The sequence below is a fragment of the Arachis hypogaea genome, chromosome 13, assembly GCF_003086295.3.
Source record: "Arachis hypogaea cultivar Tifrunner chromosome 13, arahy.Tifrunner.gnm2.J5K5, whole genome shotgun sequence".
NCBI lineage: Eukaryota > Viridiplantae > Streptophyta > Magnoliopsida > Fabales > Fabaceae > Arachis > Arachis hypogaea.
In genome coordinates, this window is record NC_092048.1 from 44,569,072 (window position 1) to 44,592,238 (window position 23,167).

A 23,167-nucleotide genomic window follows, 5' to 3' on the forward strand; every position below is an offset into this window, starting at 1 on the left:
GGAGATTTTCTTACAAGTTGGGTTAGCACTTTACAGTTAAAAGTTAGGGTGAGTCCTTGTCAAGTTCAGGTTGAGTTAGAATTTGGACTTGTTCCAAATAGGATTGGGATATATCCTAGGAAGAATTGGTGATTGTAATCTATTGAAAAGATAGTGAAAATTCCATTATTGTTGTGATGGAGACTGGATGTAGGCTATATTGCACTGGGTAACCGAATCAGGATACATTTGTATGTCGTTCTCTACTCTCTTCTCTGTTACTAGTTCTGCAATACAGAAAACAAAAATAAAGTATCTACTGATTTGTCTACTCAGACACGTTTCACTATAGCAATTCTTACAAGCAACTCTGTTTTGACTCCTACCGTGTCAGGAGACAAAATCTAAATATCTCCTGTGTTTACTCTAAAAAAAGCAAAGATACAAGTCAAGTTAAAAAGAGATCAAGATTCAACCATCTTTCTCTTAATCACTGATTATCATCAACAATGTTGATGATCTCTAAAATTGTACTTTGACACTTGTTAGTATTATAGTAATATTAGAGAGACAATAATTTAAAATTATTTTTTAATTTAATATTTATAAATTTATGTATGTAATATCTATAATTATTACATACGTGTTACGTCTAATATTACTTATTTATTACAACAGTACAAAAATAATTAATAAATATAAAATAAAATATTTTTGGGCTGATATGAAATAATTTCTATTTATTCATCACAAATGTTTTTACAGTATTATTATGACCAATCCGGTAATATATTTATGACAAGTGATATGTGGCCCACCAATATACTAAGGCACTATGACATGAAACCAAGTTTCATTGGCACAAACCGTGTGTTATGAATATATTTCACATCTCACATATCACTTTAGAGATTAAATATGCATTTTGAAAAAGTTTAAATAAATTATAGTTACAAAGTGGATGATCAAATCGAACCCATCAAATTATTAGGTTGATTTTGCAAAATCAAGTGATGACTCCTTTCCATGATGAGTGTTGGCAAAGAAGTTGTTCATATAATCTTGGAACAAAACAACTCTATAACGAGCCACCCCATGTTTCTTCACAAGCTCTTCCAATGGTCCAATTTTCAATGTAGGTTTTGGAAAATTAAACAGTGCAACTGATACCCTCGATTTATTGCTTGTCCTTACTACATGTTCAGCACTCTTATACTTTCCATTGCTTAGTATCTTACACCAAGCACAACATTATTAGAAAAGAAAACAAATAAAATAAAATTATATATATAATTGCTATGTCTAAAGTAAATTCACCGAAGAAGGTTCTAAAAGAAGAAAGAATTAGAATTCTCTAATATTTATTTTTAAGCGAGATTTTAAGAACTAAATTAGTAATAATTAAACCAGTAAATTTAGACAGTTAAAATTTTAGAAGCTCAACAAGATTCAATGAAAATTGAATTAGATATAATAAAATAATATATTATTAAATATAATTATATATTTATTTTAGCCATTTTTTCTTACTAATTAAATTGTCAATCAATTTTTTTATTGAGCCAGATTAATCACGTAATAGAGTTAACTTTATTTGAATCATAGAACCATGTTTGCAAGAGTAGTAAACATAAATTTCATCACCAAACAAATTAAAGAATACAAAGAACAAAACAGTTTTTTATTAGATAAATCCATCCTACATCATTGATAAAACGATCGGAGATATATAATAGTGTTCTAGTTTTATTACATGTTATGAATCTTATAAAACTAATTTAGCACTTGTTCTTAAATAAAAAGGAGGAATTTATTAATATAAAATGCTAAGAGATCAAAATAACTTATCCTCTATTTTTATTTTTATCTTTTTCAAAAAGACAGAATTAAAAATTTATTCTTATTTTAAATATCCTTATGTATGTGAACTTGCGATTTAAGCGAGAACACAAGAATAAAAAAAGATGAAGGAGAGTAGTTGTGAGTTCCACTATCTACTTATCTTTAAAGTTTTAGTGACTTAATAATATAATTAGTCTAAAATAATAATTATTTCATATGTACCTCAATAGTATCACCAATGTTGATGACGAGAGCACCAGGAATTGGTGGAATTTCAAGCCACTCTCTATGATTATTATTATTATCTTCATCAAGTTTGACATGTAAACCACCAATGTCATCTTGAAGAAGCACTGTGATAGCTCCAATGTCTGAGTGGCGCCCTACACCAACAGTGAGATCTGGATTTGGGCATGATGGGTAATAATTCATGTTGACTAGCTTCATACCACTGTGAATATCAACTATTGACTCTTGTACTTTCACTTCTAAGCTCTCTATCAACACTTCTAATATGTCCCTTACCAACTTGCTTGCGGATTTCAAATAATCAAGTGCAGCTTCCCTGATATTGGATTCAGATGGATATTTTAATTTGCTCAAAAATTATTCATTATGTGTGTTGTACCAAATTGGGGACGCTGTAATTTTTATTTTTTAATTCGTTAAAATTCTATTTTAAAAAAAAAAAAAAAAACGACTATGTCGTTTTCTATTTCAATAATTAAAAAAAAATTATAAAAGTAAAACGGTAGTCCCGTTTAGTAGTTTAATAATTTTTAAAATCCAAACAAATATTTTTTAATAAAAACGTCAATGGCGTTTCTTTTTAATTAATTAAAAAAAATGTTTAGACAAAACGTCAATTTATCTTCTGAAAAAAAAAATCATAGCAGAATTAAATTTACCTAAAGTCAAATATCCTGATGTAATACATATTTTTGTTCAACATTGAAAAAAATGAGCCTTTCTGGTGAATATTTAGATTTTTAATTGCAACTTTCAGTCCATGAGAATGGTTCTCATTTTAGTGGGACACATTTAATATGTGTTAGTTGTTTGTGAGACTTTGTAAACCAATCATTAATTTTAACTTTCAATGTTACTCTCCCACCGTTGTCTATTTATTATACAGCATACAGGTAACTTTTAATTAAAAATAATGCATATTTTAAAAAAAAGTCTAGGAAGTTCAACATTAATTAAACCAATTAAGTTGAAAATCAGTTAACAATTGAAAAGAAATGAACATTATAAAAACGTCCGAAACTAAAAACAATAAAAAAATTCAATAAAATTTAAGTAAAAAAATATTTGAAAATAAAATAAAATAAAACTAATTTAAAGTTTAAAATTTAGTATTTATAATTTAGATTTTAAAATTTATTATTTAGTATTTAGAAGTTAAAGTTTAAGATTTAAAATTTAGAAAAAAAAAAGTAAATAGGATACAAGGTAGGATATATATATATATATATATATATATATATATATATATATATATATATATATATATAGTGCATGAGAAGATTTGTTTCGCTGTAGTCTAATAATGATTATTATTATTATTATTATGTGAAGTTGACTAATTTTTTGTCTCTCTAGTGAGCTTGATTAAAAATTTACTGACCTTAACATTGGTTAGGTCCAGTTTGGGTAACTAACTTAATTAAGCTCATTTTGATAAAATAACTTAAACAATAAATGACTCTGTTAAAAGTAACTTATAAATAAGTTATTTTGTGTTTGGATTTTTAACTCTAAAAGTGTTTATTTTAAAGAAATGTAATGAAAAGTAGAAGTATTATGAGAAGTCATTTTTTTTTAACTTCTCTATAAGCTCCAAAATAGCTTTTTAGAAAGTTGCAATTTGATTTTAAAAATTGCACCCGACATTAATACTATTATTTTTCATAAGTCAAAAGTTAAAAAAAACTACTTCTAGAGTTTCCCAAACGAGCCCTTAGTGTGTTTAGATTAATTTAACTTTAAACATAATCAAATTCGAACATACTAGTTTCACGTGTGAAAAAAAAAAAAAAAACACTTAATCTTTGATGGAAAAATGCAAGAAAGTAAAGAGAAGTTCATACTTGCATTGATTTGGCCAATATTGTAGAGCATCCTGATCGGTGGTATACCCCATACTAATATAGTCTCTCCATTCTAACGTTGTTTCTTTCTCAGGTGCAAAGCTAGTGGCATACTTCACTTTTGTACTTGGACTCACCCCAGGGCAAAATAGAGATTTCTCCTTAGGTGACAAGTTGAAGAACCTGTGTGATGAATCTTTGAGTGATTCCAACAACTCCAAAGGAACACCATGATTCACCACCTGGAAGAATCCAATTGTCTCGGCTGCTCTAACTATTTCATCCACCACCTTCTTGTGATCTGGACCCTTCAGTTTTGATAGGTCAATTGGTGGAATATTATGTCTTCTTGTTCTTAGTTTATTGATTCTTTCTTCTTCGGGTTGTACGTACCTATGAAATATAAACACAATTGAACATAATTCGAAGATATTTACATCAATTAGCTCATATAATTTTAAGGTGGTATCTAATTATCTAAATTAACACTTTTTTTTTTGTCATACACACCCACCTACCCGCCCAAGGCTATTTTCAACCTCCATGTATTGGGTTTGAACCGCATTCATATTATTTTCTATATTAATTTTGGATTTTCGGATATAATCTTCTTTATTTTTTTTTGAATTATTTTTTCTTTTTTACTGAATTTTTAGTCCCTTCATACGATTTTTGAATCCGCCTTTGTAGGGTTAAGCCAAGACTCAAATTATTTAAAGAAGAAGGCCGTTGTCACCTTCTCTTAACTCCCCTGATTATATTAAAAAATTAATCAGAAATATCCAAACCAATGTTTTATTATATTCTTGCATAGGGATATAACGGTGAAATTACTTAAAGTATCAATATTGCATAACTTCATACCTTTCTGGCACCTCTAATAAACCCGAGTCTACTAGGCCTTTAACACCATTTCCCTCTTTGACAACAAATTCATAAAGTGAATCTGAAGTGCTAAAAGTTGGAGCCATTATGGGTATTAAGTGAAATTTGTGTTTGATATGGAATGTGAATTACTATGCTCTGATGCAAAAAGCATGGTCCCTATTTATATTGCGGGTTAAGTTAGTAGGTCCGTCTAATTACGATTTACGAGAATAAAAAAATGAAAATAATAATTAGGGTTTTTTTTTTTTTTTTGGAGACTATAATAATTAGGGTATTGACTACGTATCATAATTCTACCAACCATTAAATATTTAGATAGACTAATGAGAGAGGCCAGGTCGCACTTTGGTACATAACAGAGAATATAGATTTTTGTGGTTGCTGTTGTGACATGTTTGTTGTCTAAAACGTGGACTATAGCTGTCTACGGAAAAATTAAATTGAATTAGTCATGATTAGCTGATTCGTTTATTTAAATTGTAGAATTTTAATTTTGTCTTTATATATGTAGCCGCTTATTAGTTAATGATAAATCTTTAATAAAATTTAGATTTATGATAAATTAACTGTTAATCTATTGAACTAAATAATACTGTAAACTAACAAATTATAATTTAAATAACGTAGTCTTTTCATCTTCACTTAAAAACAAATTTGAATCTCTCTATCTTCAATTAAAAAACATAATACTGTAAACAACAGAAAAAAATCTCTACTAATAATTAAGCTTGTTAATAAATAGCATTGACTTGAATCCGTAACCATGGTCTCGTTAATGTCATTAGTAAGAAATATCATTTTCCTGACATGACTTGTTCTATTAAATTGGACATATATATGATAATAAATATTCACTGAATAGAGCGTTAAAATGGATCAAACTTATCAGGTTAGTTTGTTTATCTATTTAAATTAGAAAATTTTGTCTTTAAAATTAAACTTGTTTAAATTTCAGGCTAAACGAGATGAGTCTGATTAACCCGAAAAAAGATGATGGGTTAAACAGACTAGCCCGCGGACTAAATGGGTGGCCCGTTTAATTTTTTATTTTTTTTCAAAAAAAGTAGCACTTTTAGCTGATATTTCTTTTTATCTGACCCGAAAATCTGACCTATCAATTAAAAAAATATTATTTTTAAAAATATTTTTAACCTAAAAGTGATATTTTTTGTTAAAATATTTTTCAAAAAATAAAATAAAAAAATAAATGGACTGGCCCGTTTAATCTATCGGATTGACCATAAATGATCCGAACTGAAAAAATCATGGCCCGCAAATAAAGCAGGCTTAAATGGGTCAGCCCATTTAACCCACGAATTTAATGGACAAGCCTAAATGAGTTGGTCTAACCCGTTTCACAGCCCTAACTGAGTTCTTTAGTTCCACTGTGGTGATATATAAAATAAAAATTTTTTACTCACCACTTTTGTATGTTTAATAGTATTTATATTATATTTTTGGATATTTTATAAATATAATATGGCATAATTATAGTAAATAAATTTTATATAATAAATTTTGAATTAAGTATTTAAATATAATTAATATAAAAATAATTGTAAATTTAATACTCATTATTAAGAGAATATTTATCAAAGACAACTAAATTAAAATAGTACAGACAATAAAGTGAAAAAAAATACTTCAATCAAATAGAAGAATACTTTTGACATAAATTTATTTTTGATTGAGAATTTTAATTTAAAATATTAATTGAAAACATCATGATCATATTTGAAGAAACATTTTTATAATATATATACAGTATACACAAAACAAAAAATATAATAAAAGTTTAGTTGTGAAGTGAGATTATAAAAAGAGTAGATAAATGAAGGTTTTTTTTTTTTTAACTAAAGTTAGGAAAATTCGAAACCGCAACTTTTTAAATAAGTATGGGAAGACTATGCCATTTGAACTATAACTCATTGGCAAAGGGAATAGATAAATGAAGTTTAAACTGAAGTAAATTAATATCGTTTATATCCTTTTATAAAAAATATTTTTATTTATCCAACCATTTAACTATAATCACGAGTTATTAAAATAAAAATAATTTTGTTAAAATTGAATTTTAATAAAACTATAATCTACCAACTTAAATGTATGTATGTTGTAAAATTTAGGTTAAGTACGATTTTGGTCTCTAAGATATAGGTCGAAAATTTTTTTCGTCTCCAACATTTTTTTTGTATAGAAAATTGTCCCTAAGGTTTAAAACCAAGTTTTAAAATCGTCATTTTTACTTAAATCTTAAAAGAGTAAAGTATTGTTTTTGTCCCAATGTTTGGGGTAAGTCTTATTTGTGTCCTTAACGTTTAAATCGTCCTATTTGTATCTTTAACGTTTATAAAAGTGATTTAATGTTATCCTACTATCAATTATACTAACAAATTAGATTATATTTTTCAATTATTCTTACTTGGATGTATTCATTCTCAATTATGTCTCACTTGGATGTGTTCGATTTTAATATTATACTCACTATTTGTGTTTAGATTCAATTATGTCCCTAGAAAAGTGAATTATGTAAATGTTGTAGGAATTAGTTTCAACATTTGATGAGCTATTTTTCGGAGTAGATCATTGATTCTATCCCAGACATTTGTATTCTAACTTCAAGAAAAAAATTTTAAAACTCAAACTAAAGCGCTCATGATGTGTAATTGATGACAGGATAACATTGAATCACTTTTACAAACGTTAGGGATACAAATAGAACGATTTAAACGTTAGGGACACAAATAGAATTTACCCCAAACGTTGGAGACAAAAACGATACTTTACTCAATCTTAAAATTTTAGACCAAATTACCCATAACAAAAGATATAAAATAAGAAAAAAAGAAAAATAAGAGAAGGAGAGTGTTTAAGAAGAAGCTGTCCATGATCCACCTCTGCCTCCGCTTCCGCTGCCAAAAATTTAAAACTAAGTTAGACCTTAGGGACGATTTTAAAACCAAGTTAAATCTTAAGGACCATTTTGTATGCAAAATAAGGTTGGGGATGAAAAAAATTTTCGGCCTATACTTTAGAACCAAAATCATATTATATTTATTATATATTTTTTTAATATATTTTGTGATTTAAAATTATCAACATTATGCTCCCATTTCCTAAAAATATTAAATTTTTAAATTTGTCTTTAAATTATATTAATTTTAAACTTCAATCCAAATTAACAACTAACTTTTCATTAAAAATAATGACAAATTTGTGATATAATTGTGAAAAAAAACATTTTTTAAGGAAATACTTTTGATTTGAGTTGTTTGTATAATTTTTTAGAATTGACATCTTGTTAGAATATTGTAAGTTATTAATTATTAAAAATTAGCTAGCTAATTATTATTCACGACTTTAGAACTTTGATTATTCTCTCGTTTAAAATAGTTTTAGATTAGTGACGAAATTGTGACAAATTATATTAGAGTGTGACAAATTTGATTCAGACTTTTCATGAATTTTTCATAAATTTATATAGAGGTTAATGATTAGTAGCAATATGAAATAAGGACAGAATAAGGACGACTAACTTGTTTCCTCACAAATTAGTAGCAACATGAAATAAGCGAGGAAAGTCTATCATTTGTTAAGCGGTTGTTAATTCCTCATTAAATAAACTTTTGATTAGTAACTCAATTGTAAACTCCAATTTTGTTGTTTATCTTGTACTTAATTTGGGGGATTTTATAACTTATCTCACATTTATTCAATGAAATAGCATGGTTTTGTAATTCTCCCTATATTTGTTCTTAAGAGTGAAAACATGCTTTTTAGGCCTTAAATTCGTCAATTTTAATTCACCTTAATTCCATTCGATACCTTGATATGTTTGTTGAGTGATTTCAGATTCATAAGGCAAGTATTGGATGGAAGAAGTGAAGAGAAAAGCATGCAAAGTGAAGAATTCATGAAGAAATGAGCATTTGGAGAATTAAGGGTTACGCGCATGCGTCATCCACGCGTACGCATGAGAAGAAGATCTGCAAGCCACGCGCACGCGTCACCCACACGTACGCGCAAGGAGGGAATTTTCCAGCGACACGCGCATGTCGTTCACGCGCACACGTGACAAGAGGCACGTGACCTCATTAAAGTGATTTCGCTGGGGGCGATTTCTGAGCTTCCCAGGCCCAAATCCAACTCGTTTCTGAGGCTATTTCATGCAGAATTGAAGATTGGACAAAAGGGGAGCAATTAGTTTTAGGTTAGCATCATTTATGTTAGTTTTCTAGAGAGAGAAACTCCTTCTCTCTAGAATTAGGGTTCATAGGTTAATTGCAAGGGTTTAATTCTTGTTTTCATATACTTTTTCTTACAATTTATTGTTTCTACATCTTTGTTCTTCTTAGTTTTCTTGTTAATTTTACTTTTATGTCATTTTTATGTTCATGCACTTTTGTTGGATTTGGATTCTCTTTAATGCAATTGATGTTTTATGTTCTTTAGTTATTTAATTGAGTTGTTAATCTTACATTTCTTGCATTGGGTAGTTGTAGATTTTATTATTCTTGCAATTTTACTATGCTTTCCTTTTATACCTTCCAAGCATTTGATAAAATGCTTGGTTGGACTCTAGAGTAGATTTTTGAGCATTCTTGGCTTGAGTCATTAATACCCAACTTATGTTGGTGATCTAGAGTTGTTAGTTAATATTGTTTCCATTGACGCTAGTCTTTTGCTAATTCAATTAGTAAGTTGACTAGGACTTTTGGATTGAGATTAACTAGTCCTATTTGACTTTTCCTAAATTGTGAAGTTAACATTGTACCTTCTTCCATTGTTGGAGTTGACTAAATAGGGTAAATTCTTATTAATCATTGTTATGATTAGTGATTAGGATGGAAAGCCTAGATTCTCAATCCTTGCCATGAATGTCTCTCTTTATTACTTGCTTTATTTAGTTGTTTGCTTTATTTTCTTGCTATTTACTTTCTTGACCTTTTATCAATCAAACCCCCCGTGTTCCTTCATAGCCAATAATTGATCACTTCATTGCAATTCCTTGTGAGACGACCCGAAGTTTGAATATTTTGGTTAATTTTCATTGGGGTTTGTACTTGTGACAACCAATTATTAAAATTTGATTGAGAATTATTAGTTGATTTGGAATTATGCTTACAACGAAGAAATTCTATTTCTATTGAGGAATTTCTAGACCGACAATAATTCTCATATCAAATTTTTGGCGCCGTTGCCGGGAATTGCAATGGTGTTATGTTATTGGTTATTGTATATATGTCAATATTGTGAATAGCTTGATTTTTGGTTCTTTTGTTAGTTTTTCTAGTTGTAGGACTTTGCTTTCTTTGTCTCTTGTTAGCTTTTGTTTTTGTTTTCCCTTTTCACCATGAATTCTCATACTTTTGGCTATGAGTAAGGTTACAACTATATTGTAGGAGATTGAAGCTACAATGAGGATATGCATCAAGGATGGGACAATCAAAAGTGGGAGGAGCCTCAAGCATTTGATGAACCTTCATGGCAACAACCCCTACCAATTATGAGTAAGAACCATTCCAAGATGCATACCAATCTAATGCGTGTGGTGACCCTCATTGTGGTTGTCAACCACAATCACCATATGCTTATGAACCCCCTCCTCAACATTGTCAACCACCATACTCACAAGTCCCCTACCACCATTCACCTGTATATGATCCTAATCCATATCCACCATACCAACCATCATATGAGCCATACTTAGAGCCACCACCATTCCAACACCAATACTCCCAAGAACTACAATTTTCATATACACCATCTCAAGACTTTCACCAAGATGAACCATCTTCCAATTACAATACCCTTCCCTCAAACAATGAACCCTCTCTTCCACCACCACCTTCATTGGACAAATCTCTCTAATCTCTTATGCAAGAGCAACAAGAGCTTCTAGCTAGGTGTCAAAATCAAGAAGAAGAGCAAAAGATGCTAGGGGAATTCGTAGCTAGTGGTGCACGAAATTGTGATACATATCCATGGCTTCAAAGGCCTGGTGCTCTGATCTAGTTTTATTGTCTGTCACAACTTCGATACAACTAACCAGCAAGTGCACTGGGTCGTCCAAGTAATACCTTACATGAGTAAGGGTCGAATCCCACGGAGATTGTTGGTATGAAGCAAGCTATGGTCACCTTGTAAATCTCAGTCAGGCGGATATAAAACAGTTATGTGGTTTTCGAATATTAATTAATAAAATAGGGATAGAAATACTTATGTAAATCATTGGTAGGAATTTCAGATAAGCGAATGGAGAGGCTTTTCGTTCCTCTGAACCTCTGCTTTCCTGCTATCTTCATCCAATCAGTCTTACTCCTTTCCATGGCTGGCTTTATGCAAGGGCATCACCGTTGTCAGTGGCTACATCCCCTCCTCTCAGTGAATAATATGCTCACGCACCCTGTCACGGCACGGCTATTCATCTGTCGGTTCCCGATCATGCTGGAATAGGATTCACCCTCCTTTTGCGTCTGTCACTAACGCCCAGCACTCGTGAGTTTGAAGCTCGTCACAGTCATTCAATCATTGAATCCTACTCAGAATACCACAGACAAGGTTTAGACCTTCCGGATTCTCTTGAATGCCGCCATCATTCTAGCTTACGCCACAAAGATTCTGGTTAGGAGATCTAAGAGATACTCATTCTAGCTTAATTCATGTAGAACAGAAGTGTTTGTCAGGCACGCGTTCATAGGGGAGAATGGTGATGAGCGTCACACATAATCATCACCTTCATCACGTTCTTGGGTGCGAATGGATATCTTAGAAGAGAAATAAGAAGAATTGAATGGAAAACAGTAGTACTTTGCATTAATCTTTGAGGAACAGCAGAGCTCCACACCTTAATCTATGGAGTGTAGAAACTCTACCGTATGAAAATACATAAGTGAAGGTCCAGGCATGGCCGAGATGGCCAGCCCCCTAAACGTGATCAATAGTCTCCTAAGATGAACAATGGATTAAAACTGAGACCAAAGATGCCTAATACAATAGTAAGAGGTCCTATTTATAATAAACTAGCTACTAGGGTTTACATGAGTAAGTAATTGATGCATAAATCCACTTCCTGGGCCCACTTGGTGTGTGTTTGGGCTGAGCCTGAGTGTTGCACGTGCAGAGGCCATTTGTGGAGTTGAACGCTAGTTTCTGTGCCAGTTTGGGCGTTCAACTCTGGTTTTGGATCCTTTTCTGGCGCTGGACGCCAGATTTGGGCAGAAGGCTGGCGTTGAACGCCAGTTTACGTCGTCTATTCTTGGCCAAAGTATGGACTATTATATATTGCTGGAAAGCCCTGGATGTCTACTTTCCAACGCAATTGGAAGCGCGCCATTTCAAGTTCTGTAGCTCCAGAAAATCCACTTTGAGTGCAGGGAGGTCAGAATCCAACAGCATCAGCAGTCCTTTTTCAGCCTCTGAATCTGATTTCTGCTCAAGTCCCTCAATTTCAGCCAGAAAATACCTGAAATCACAGAAAAACACAAAAACTCATAGTAAAGTCCAGAAATGTGAATTTAACATAAAAACTAATGAAAACATCCCTAAAAGTAACTAGATCCTACTAAAAATATACTAAAAACAATGCCAAAAAGCGTATAAATTATCCGCTCATCAGCTAGCTTGACTAAAGTAATGAACCACATGGTATCATTGTGCTCAAATATCCAAGACACTCCCATTGTTGAATGTGGAGGATTAATTGAGGAGCACAATGAAAAGGGGGATTCAGAGCTTCAAGGGAAAGAAGAGGAGTTGAGACAAGAAGTGCAACAAGAGGAGGAAGCCGAGATTATTGAACAAGAGGAAGGAGTGGTTGAGGATTTATGAGATGTTGAGTACAAAGAGGAATCTCAAGTTGAAGAGCCTTCTTCCATGGAGTTTGAAAATGATGTTGAGGAGGATAGTGCACAACCTCCAAGGCATGTTGTAAGTGAAGAATTGGAAGAAGTGGGGAAAACAACAAGTTCCCCTATCTATGATGATTCCACATCAACATATGATCCTTTTGAGCTTGATGGATCCTTTCCCATTGAACTTGGAATTGATGATGAGGTAGATTTCACTCAACCTCTTATTTATAATTTGAGTGATGGGGAAAGGCTTGAAGAGATTGGTGAAGAAGAACATGAACTTGAGGAAGCTTGGTAAGAGGTAGAGCTTGAAGAACCTTGCCAAGTGGTGGAAGCCTCTAGAAGAGGATGGACAGGAGTGAAACGTGCTCTGTCAAGAACATTGGAAATTCCTCTACCTAAGTTGTCATCTAATCCTTCATTTGAGTGGGTAAAACTCATAACTCTTAGCTTTATTATCCCACTTGAATTTAGTTTGCTTGAAACGGATGGCCAACTTAGGACACTTTGCGGAATTAAGCGTAAGAGAAGGTTGTTTAGTGGTTGGCGTTGTAAATCTAGGCTCATTATGGTTGGAAGCTCAAACTTGAGGTGCAAGGGTTGGACTAGTGCTCAAATGGATGGGTCTAGGAGGAGAATTTGGTGCTCTAATGAGAATTCTATGTGCGTGCCACCCGGATGGAATCATGATGATCAACTTAAAAACGGGTGTGAAAACAAAGTGTGGGATCCCGGATCACACAAAGAAAATCAATTTTGGGAGTTCATGGTTTGTGAAGAACTCCATCAAGGCTTGGAGTTATTAATTTTGAATGATGGAGCTTATTGGAAGTAAAAGCATTGGTGGATGTTCAAGGATGGATTCAAGCACAAGCCACCTTGATGAGAGCTCCCCATAAGTCCAACTTAAGGACAATAAATAAAAGTGTTAGGTAGGAGACACCCCACCATGGTAACATCTTTCACTTTTTCCTTTTTTAAATATTGGTGAAATAAGTTTAATTCCATGTTTAGTTTAGTTTGTTGAGTTTAATTGGGAGTCTAGTATGTTAAATAAGGTTTTATGGTGTTTTGGTAGCTGTTTGGAGGTTTGGAATGCTTGGTTTGGTGCAAGAACTTGAAAAAAATTTGAAAAATAGAGCACCATGCCACGCTTACGCGTGACTCCAAGTTTTTCAACCACCCACGCATACGCCTCGCCCACGCGTACGCGTGACATAAAAAATTTTCACCACCCATACAAATTCCAGAGAGTTGCGCGCGTTTTGGGCTAGAATTGTGCCTCTAGCACAAAATCCAACCACGCGTACGCGTCACCCCACGTGTACGCGTCGCCTCTCTGATTTGTCCATCACACGTATGCGTAGCACCCTTTCACCTCACCATGCTTACGCGTCACTCCACGCGTACACATGGGCACCCTATTCCATCCACCTCCATTTCTTCTCTTCTTTCCATTTCTTTCCTTCTTCTCTCTTCTCTTCTTTTCTTTCCCTTCTTTAACCATCATCCAAAACTACCAATCACCATCTATCACCGTTTCTTTTAGTTAGTTAATTAGTTAGTTATTTAGTTAGTTTAATTTTTGTTTAACTTTCTGTTTTTCATTATAAGTGTTGGATTATTAATCTTGTTTGCTGTTAATTGCTGTTGATTACTGATAGGATGTTATCTTAACATCATTGTTGTTAATTTTTGTTGTTGGATTTCTTTAATGAGGTTACAAATTGTTACTTGGTTTTGAACTTTTCATGCTCAACGTTTTTGAACACCAAGTACATGTGACATTGCCTTCAAGCTTGCTAAATCTTTTGAATTACATGTTTTGGCCAACATTTTATTTGATTTCATCATCTATGGTTAGGCAATAGTGTATTATCAATGAATTTTTTTAGGTGATGCTTATTATGATTAACCCTTATTTACATCACCTATTTCATGCATTGAGATTGTGGAATTGTGAGATTGGATTGTAAGCTTACCTAGTGACATATTTTTGAGCTTTTCAACCTTTGTGGATCATGCTTGCTATGTGATTGAATTTTCACTTCTATCTTCTTTTTCCTAAGTTCCATAGCACCCATGTGTTCTACCTCTATGTCACTTAGGTGTTACAAACAAACTTCAATATGTGTCATTGTTTGATGTGTGAGCTGTATATTTCAATTGGTTCACTAAGTTACTTGCACATCAATCAATGTCCATTCTTATCCAATTTCATAATTGCTTGATTTTTGCTTGAATGCTTCTATGCTTCTTCATTGCTTGGTTGGTTATCTTAACCTATAAGTTACCTTGAAGTATCTCAAGTACACTAGAACGGGTGAAGTGCATGTTTCTTTTGTGTAAATTGTGACATAGTTTTTTATGCTAGTATTTGTGTTCTAAACCACGCGCAAACTTAGAATTCACACACTATTCCTCTTAATCACTTTATTCTATCAATTCTCACCTCATTCCAACAATCTATGCTTCCTTACTCTTGCATTTACTTGTCTTCTTATCTTGTTTTCTATTTCAGGATAAGTCATTATAGGCAAAAACAGAAGCAAGAAAAAGAACACGCAGCAACCGCTTGACCCACTAGCTGAAGGTGGCAATCCGGAAAGTCGCCGTACCCCCTTGCTCATCTTTGAATACACCGAGGATGGAGCAAACTTTTAAGTGTGGGGAGGTCGTCCGACCACTCGACGCTCTTGGGTGACAATTTTCTAATCCCAACACTTTTGCATTTCATTTCTAGGTCCTTTAGGATTTTTAGTTGCATTTTCTTAGTTTGCATATATATAATAAGCTTAGTCAAAATAATAAAATTTTCAAGAATTCTATCTATAGGGCACCCCAATTGATTGAAAAAAAAAATTTTAGAACTTGCTTGAATTATATATATTGTGGAATATGTTTTGAGCTAAGAACACATAAGCATGTGAGTTTTGAGCCTTAATTATGTGGTTACATCATATAACCACTATTTTCATTCTTGTGTGTATTATTCTCTTTCTATGATTGTAATCTTTGTTTTGTTTGATTCTTTATGTCGATTATTTTGTGTATGAATGCACTTATATGATTGAGGTCATTGTTTCAATTAGCTCACTTATCCAAATAGCCTTACCTTTTATCTTCCATTGTTAGCCAACTTTGAGTCTATGCTAAACCCATTTGTTCTTAATATTAGCACATTACAAGCCTTAAAGCGAAAAATAATAAATGTCCCTTGTTTGGATCTTTGATTAGCTTAGGCTAGTGAGAGTGCTTATCATTCAAGTTTGGGAGGTTTGGGAACATTGGGTGAGGTAAAAGTGTGTTTTTATATTTTTGTCAAAATTTTGAGAATTGGATACGTACTCATGCATTAAATATTTAAATCATATGCATTGGTACGTTTGTATATAATTCATCAAAAAGAAAAAAAATGTAGAAAAAAAAATAAATATATATATATATATATATATATATATATATTATATATATATATAAAGAAAAAAATAGAAAAAGAAAAAGAAAGAAAAAGAAAAGCAATAAAAAGGGGACAAAATGCCCCAAAGTGAAGTTCAATAATAATCAATGCATATGAGTTGTGATAAAAAGAGAATGCATGAGTGTGTGAAAAAGTGAGAATTATGGGTAGTTAGGTTTGTTTAGAATTTTATAGGTTGTTACAGGTTAGGTGCGAAGTTTAGGTTAATCAAATATTCAAATTTCAAGTCCACTTAACCAAATACAATCTCACCTTGACCCTAGCCCCATTACAACCTTTGGATAAGTCCTCATGATATTTGTATGCATGCATCGAATAATTGTTGATTGTTAGATGAAAACAAATCTTAGAAAGCATGATTAGAGCGGATACACATCCGATGAGCGACTAGAGCGGATACACATCCGGTGAGGGTTCGATTACTCAATTACATGTTTCTACCCGTGATCATATCTTTTCTTGCAAGTTTGTAAACTATTTTTAATAACTCAATTCAATTGTGGGTTTGACTTTATTGTTAATACCTTTATCCCTTATGTTCATATATGTATTTTTGGAAATTGATTTATTTTGACCAAGTAATTACATTCATTTACATAGATTGCATGTAGATAGGTTGCATTTAGATAGTTTGCATTGAATAAATATTGATACCATTTATTTCTTTCTTGAGTTTAGCATGAGGACATGCTTGGTTTAAGTGTGGGGAGGTTTGATAAACCCCAATTTTGTGGTTTATCTTGTGCTTAATTTGGGAGATTTTATCAACTAATCTCACATTTATTTAATGAAATAGCATGGTTTTGTAATTCTCCCTAAATTTGTGCTTAAGAGTGAAAACATACTTTTTAGGCCTTAAATTTTTCAATTTTAATTTACCTTAATTCCATTCGAGGCCTTGATATATTTGTTGAGTGATTTCAGATTCATAAGGCAAGTATTGGATGGAAGAAGTGAAGAGAAAAACATGCAAAGTGGAGAATTCATGAAGAAATGAGCATTTGGAGAATTAAGGGCCACGCGCACGCGTCATCCACGCGTACGCGTGAGAAGAAGATCTGCAAGCCATGCGCACATGTCACCCACGCGTACGCGTGAGGAGGAAATTTACCAGCGAGCGCACGCGTCGTTCACGCGCACGCGTGACAAGAGGCACGTGACCTCCTTAAAGTAAATTCACTGGGGGCGATTTCTAAGCTTCACAGGTACAAATCCAACTCGTTTCTGAGGCTATTTCATGCAGAATTGAAGATTGGACAAAAGGAGAGCAATTAGTTTTAGGTTAGCATCATGTAGGTTAGTTTTTTTTAGAGAGAGAAGCTCCTTCTTCTCTCTAGAATTAGGGTTCTTAGGTTAATTGCATCTTATATCTAGGGTTTAATTCTTGCTTTCATCTACTTTTTCTTACAATTTATTGTTTCTACATCTTTGTTCTTCTTAGTTTTCTTGTTAATTTTCCTTTTATGTCATTTTTTATGTTCATGCACTTTTGTTGGATTTGGATTTCTTTTATGTCGTTTTTGTCCCCAACGTTTGGGGTAAGTCCTATTTGTGTCCCTAACGTTTAAATCATCCTATTTGTATTCCTAACGTTTATAAAAGTGATTCAATGTTATTCTACTATCAATTATACTAATAAATCAGATTATATTTTTCAATTATTCTCACTTGAATGCATTCATTCTCAATTAGATCTCATTTGGATGTGTTCGATTTTAATATTATACCCACTATTTGTGTTTAGATTCAATTATGTCCCTAGAAAAGTGAATTATGTAAATGTTGTAGGAATTAGTTTCAACTTTTAATGAGCTATTTTTTGGAGTGGATTATCGATTCTATCCCAGACATTTGTATTCTAACTTCAAGAAGAGATTTTTAAAACTCAAACTAAAGTGTTCATGATGTGTAATTGACGGCAGGATAACATTGAATCACTTTTACAAACGTTAGAGATACAAATAAGACGATTTAAACGTTAGGGACACAAATAGAATTTACCCCAAACGTTGAGGACAAAAACGATACTTTACTTATTAATTATTTTATAATTATTATATTATGCTTTTTTGTGTCAATTTTTTCAAAACTTTCCAAAAAATACCCGTAAATACTCGAAAAGATCTACATTCTTTGGCGGAAAAATTAAATAGGGACTTGCGAAAACGGAGAGAGGACGTGGGATTTTGTTTTTAAAAGGGAGTGAGGGATGGAAAAGGGATCTGCTACGCTGCCTTGAGTATCTATTATCATACCTAACTAGCAATGGGGATCCAATCTAAACCGATTTGAGAGAGAACATGTGAACTTCATCTGCATTAGATCTTAAGATAATGAACTTAAGTCGGATTTGGGACCCTAGCAATAAACTTAGCTTGATCTTACTTATTTTAATTTCTTACTAGACTCAAGTATATCTTAGATTAATATTTTAAGTCATTATTGTAATAAATAATGTACTATTAAATATTATATAACATTTAGTATATGTAAAAATTAAATATATTTACAAGAAATTTTTTAATTATATTTTTTTAAATTTAAATATTATTTACTAATGTAATAAAATAAACAATAATCACTCACATAGTTAAAATAGATAATTTTAATATATACATAACACTACATGCATGTATCAAAGATTATTAAATATGATAAATATTTTTTTATTTTTTTGTAATGATTATGTATATGATTTATTGCATAAGTTTGCTCCTTTTAATATATATTTAATGAATTTAAGATACGATATATTATTTACATTATTTAACATATAAAATAAGTAACTTAAGTCCTCATCTAAGATAATAAATATAATAGTGCAATGCCTACTTATTTATTTGTATTGAAAAAATATATAAATAGTATAAATTGATTTTTTTAGTAGAAAAATAACAATAGAGATCGGATTATAAGTAAGTTAATTACATAATTAAAAATTATAAATAATTTATTAAATCATAATAAAAAATAAGTCACTATTTTCACAATTTATACAAAAAAAATTGAAAAATAAATCAACCTTTAATAAAATTATACATTAATCGTGTCAAAAAATAAATAATTAACATATATATATATATATATATATATATATATATATTATCAATTATTAAGTTATAATTAGTCTCTAACCTAATTTTTGGTAATTAAAAGTTAAATGATTAAAATTATTAAATGCTGAATATTTTGTACTTAACTAATTTTTTATTGAAATTTAAAAAATGATGATTTGTTAATTAATTCTAAATTTAATTTTAAATTTGAGTAAGAAAATAAAAAAGATATTTTGAATTTTTTATCACTAATCAGAATTAATTTTAAAATAAGAAATTATTTTAAACATCATATTATAAAATAATGTGGTCATTTGCTATTTTTTAATGACAAATATTGTTAAATAAAATGATATAAGAAAATGAAAGAAAATGTATTTATCAATTCAGAAAATACTAATTTATTTTTCAATAGAATAAATTATATATTAAATAACAAAGTTGTTATTGGTTTCTTTTCACGATAACTAATACTCAACCATGGTGTTTTGATAATGTTACCATGAATATCAATTTAATAGCTTTTGTAATATCATAAGTATGTAAGTTTGAAAACTTGAAAATTATGTCATAAAATATAAGTTTTAACAGGTAACAATATTGATCATATTGTTTTGACTTTAAGAATGAATACGATATCAACAAATAAAATTATCCCAAGTAAATTTTAACAAAGATAAATTTTCATAAGTATTACTATCAATGAAAAATTATTCTACTTTAAAAACAAATACTTTTCTTTTTTACAAATTTTTTAACTCATATTAATACTTTATTTATTAAGGATCTGCCACTAGCTAGTCAATAAATTATTATACACACAAGATAAAATTCGAATTTTAAATACTACTTAAACAATGAATGCATGAGATGACCACTTAACTAATTTAAATTAATTAAAATAAATACTAATTATTTTTAATATTTTTAAGTAATAAAATATTTATAGTAATAATTATTATTTATATTTTTTGTTTAATTTTTTAATAAAAAATCTATATATATATATATATATATATATATATATATATATATATATATACACGAAACCATACCCTAATTATTTTCACAAAAACAGCATGCATCACTATGAACTATGAAGTCACCATAACCAATTAACCACGTCATCAATTTCATAATTTAGAAAGAATAATCCCTGTGCTAATTACTCACGCAAATCTTAGTCGTACAAATGACCCCCTAATTAATTACGGTGATTGTTGGTATTTAAAAAATAATGTCTAATTTACCAAAAACATTTGAGAATTAATATTTAATTTAAAAAATATAAAAATAAATAATTTTTTAAAATATAAAGTTTATTATAAAAATAAATTAAACAAAATTTACACACTAACTCAATAGTCAGAATTGAAAATTAATTATTGCACAACTACTCGCAAAGAAAAACTTAGTGAAGCTGTTGAAGTCAAACCACATGCATTTCCATAGTAGAAATTAGTTTTGCCTCAACTGTCGTAAGTCATCATCAACCAACTTGTTCCGCCATATAGATCATAGATGCTAATCAATTACATCATCAAAACGACTTGTTAAATTTGTTTGGATACATATTGAACTAAAAAAAAAATCCAACATATCAAAGTTCAATTCAAGAAGTTTTAATTTATTAATATATAATAAATGAGAGTTAAGTCCCAATTTGATTTCTAGATTGGCGAGTTGCACAGAATTAGTCCTCAAGATCCTAATTGTACTAAATTAATCCCCCAAATTCAAAAAAATGTACTACGTTAGTCCTTCTTCCAATTTTCGTCACCGGAGCACTGGCGCCGTCAGTGACGTGGCTAGTTCTTGCCACACTGGACCCAGCAACGGTTAGATGACATGGCAATAAATTTGATTAGCTCCAATTTAGTCCTTATCCCCTTTTATAACCAAGATTTTTGCGCTAACTTCTTCTTCTTCTTCTACCCACTTTTCCTGGTTCTTCGTCTTCTTCCTCACTGTGCAGCTTTTTGGATTTAGGATCATGAGTGCAAGTGGGAGCCAGAGTTCCCTGCGGTCAAACAGAAGGATCTCCAGAGAAACCAGTAGAGCATCGAGTGTTCCAGAGTGGTGTGGGTGTGGCTGCCGCCCTGTTCTCCGGTGGTCCACAACAGAGGTTAACCCTAACAAACTCTCAACTAATAAGAATTATACATAAATAGATATGTAATAAAAGCATTAAACTTTTATGAATAACTACAAAGTGATTTCTATCCAATCCTTGAAGAAATTGCCAAAAGAAATTACCAATAACCCATGAACTTGATAGATTTCATTATCACAGAAAATGGTAAATGATAGAAATTGAAAATACCTGGTATCCATGAGAAATATGTCCACCATGAGGAAGATCAAGTTCTATGATTCTGTCATGAGGTTTTAGCAATGCAATATCAACTTAAAAATTTGAAAAAAACTCAGATAGAGGCTGAACGTTCACTGCAGTTTATGGGTAATAACATATGAGAAAAATTGACACCTAAATATTTTAAAAGAATCTACTGAATATCAAGAAAGCTCATGAGCATTCATTTTGAAATTTAACCAGCAAAAAGTCTACAAAAGAATTCAACCTAAATGCTACTTCTGAATTCTGAACAAAAACTCGTGTGCCTCAAGTGGTAGAAGAAGAAAGGGGAAAAATAAAAAAAAAGGTAATCACAAAGAATAGATCATGTCCACCTGCAAGCTTAAAACAATTAGAACAACAGGCCAATGACCAATAAGATGAAATAATGTGCAATCAACAAAGCCAAATAAAAGGGTATACCAATATAGTTATTGTGCAGTTACCTCCCCATTTAGCTGGATCCAACCTAAATATCTCGAGGGCACGCTTCTGACATAGTCTTTCTACCATATCAATGTACCTTGAGGAAGAAAGACAACAATTTTTTAATTGGACTAGAAGCAGGAGTCCAATAATAAAATCTAAAATGCTAGCCACTGTATATTATTGTATTTGTTGAATTATCGAGAGGTGAATGAACACAAAGAAGAAAAGTGAGTTCCAATCCTTATGTAATGTTCTCCCTAGGTGCGGTAATTTTGAACAGAACCACGATTAAAATAGAAATAATTTTGTTGTCCCATGGTCTCTGCAATCACATTGCACACAACAATTGTAGCAGCATAAATGAAGAGTCTCATGACCAATAACATGTATGTAAATAAATTACCTTCCATTGCCTAGCTTTTTTAGCTCAATTATATCAGCAATCTAAGGATCAACAACCTCAAGTGGGGCATTCAATTGCTTGGGCCACTGAAAATCCCAACAATTTGAAATCGAAACCATCACACTACAACCACAATTAACCTTCTTTTTTTCCTATAGTAGAGATGAATTGAAGTGATATCTTACTGTAACTCCTGCTCTCTCTTTGTCGTAGACAGCTTCATCAGGATTTGTTAGTTCTGTGATGTTGGGTGGTGAAGTGTTATCAGCCAGGGCCGCAGCGAGCTTATTGCCTTCGATGGGTGCTGATTCTTCCACCATTGAAACAGAGCATAAAAAGAAACCCCTAAACACAGTCCCCCAAAACATCAAAACCCTAACACAAAATCAGCTTTAAAACTTGTGAACTGACAATATACAAAATACTTAACCATGATTAACACACATCACAACATTCCATTAAATTTGAAAAAAAATTTTCATCCTCACTAACCTCAGTGACGACACAGAAGATCCCTGTAGTGGCAAACGTACTCTTCCGACAACTGTACAGCGAAAGTCGTGTTTCAATGGTCTCAAAAAATCCTATTGCAGCCACCTGTTGTTACTTTGGGTCACTCATGGAAGAGAAACCTTTTTTTCTCTGCACTGATGGAGAAGTAGAAGACGAAGAGTAGAAATAAAAAAAGGGTGCCTAAGGTTTTATTTCTCATTACATACAAACGACGTCATTCAAAGGGGTGTTTAGCGCCAAATTAGAAACGACCTCGTCTCATTCTGTCCAGCGT

General features: G+C 31.5%; 1 protein-coding gene across 1 annotated transcript; it reads right to left on the reverse strand.

The window, feature by feature from the left end:
* Nucleotides 1-704: 704 nt before the first annotated feature.
* Nucleotides 705-4,953, reverse strand: LOC112738254 (scopoletin 8-hydroxylase). Its single transcript, XM_025788608.2, has 4 exons — nt 4,779-4,953; nt 3,915-4,307; nt 2,044-2,386; nt 705-1,212 (listed from the first exon to the last, which is right to left on the reverse strand). The coding sequence occupies exons 1-4, from the start codon at nt 4,883-4,885 to the stop codon at nt 967-969; spliced, it is 1,089 nt and encodes a 362-aa protein (XP_025644393.1). The 5' UTR covers nt 4,886-4,953; the 3' UTR covers nt 705-966.
* Between the last annotated feature and the right edge of the window lie 18,214 nt (nt 4,954-23,167).

Excerpts from the sequence above, each read along its gene's own strand:
- LOC112738254 (XM_025788608.2), bottom strand. The coding sequence starts at position 4,885 with ATGGCTCCAACTTTTAGCACTTCAGATTCACTTTATGAATTTGTTGTC. Across the intron at positions 2,387-3,914 it reads TATTGGCCAAATCAATGCAA|GGAAGCTGCACTTGATTATT; the intron begins GTATGAACTTCT and ends ATCCAATATCAG. Across the intron at positions 1,213-2,043 it reads ACATTGGTGATACTATTGAG|ATACTAAGCAATGGAAAGTA; the intron begins GTACATATGAAA and ends GCTTGGTGTAAG.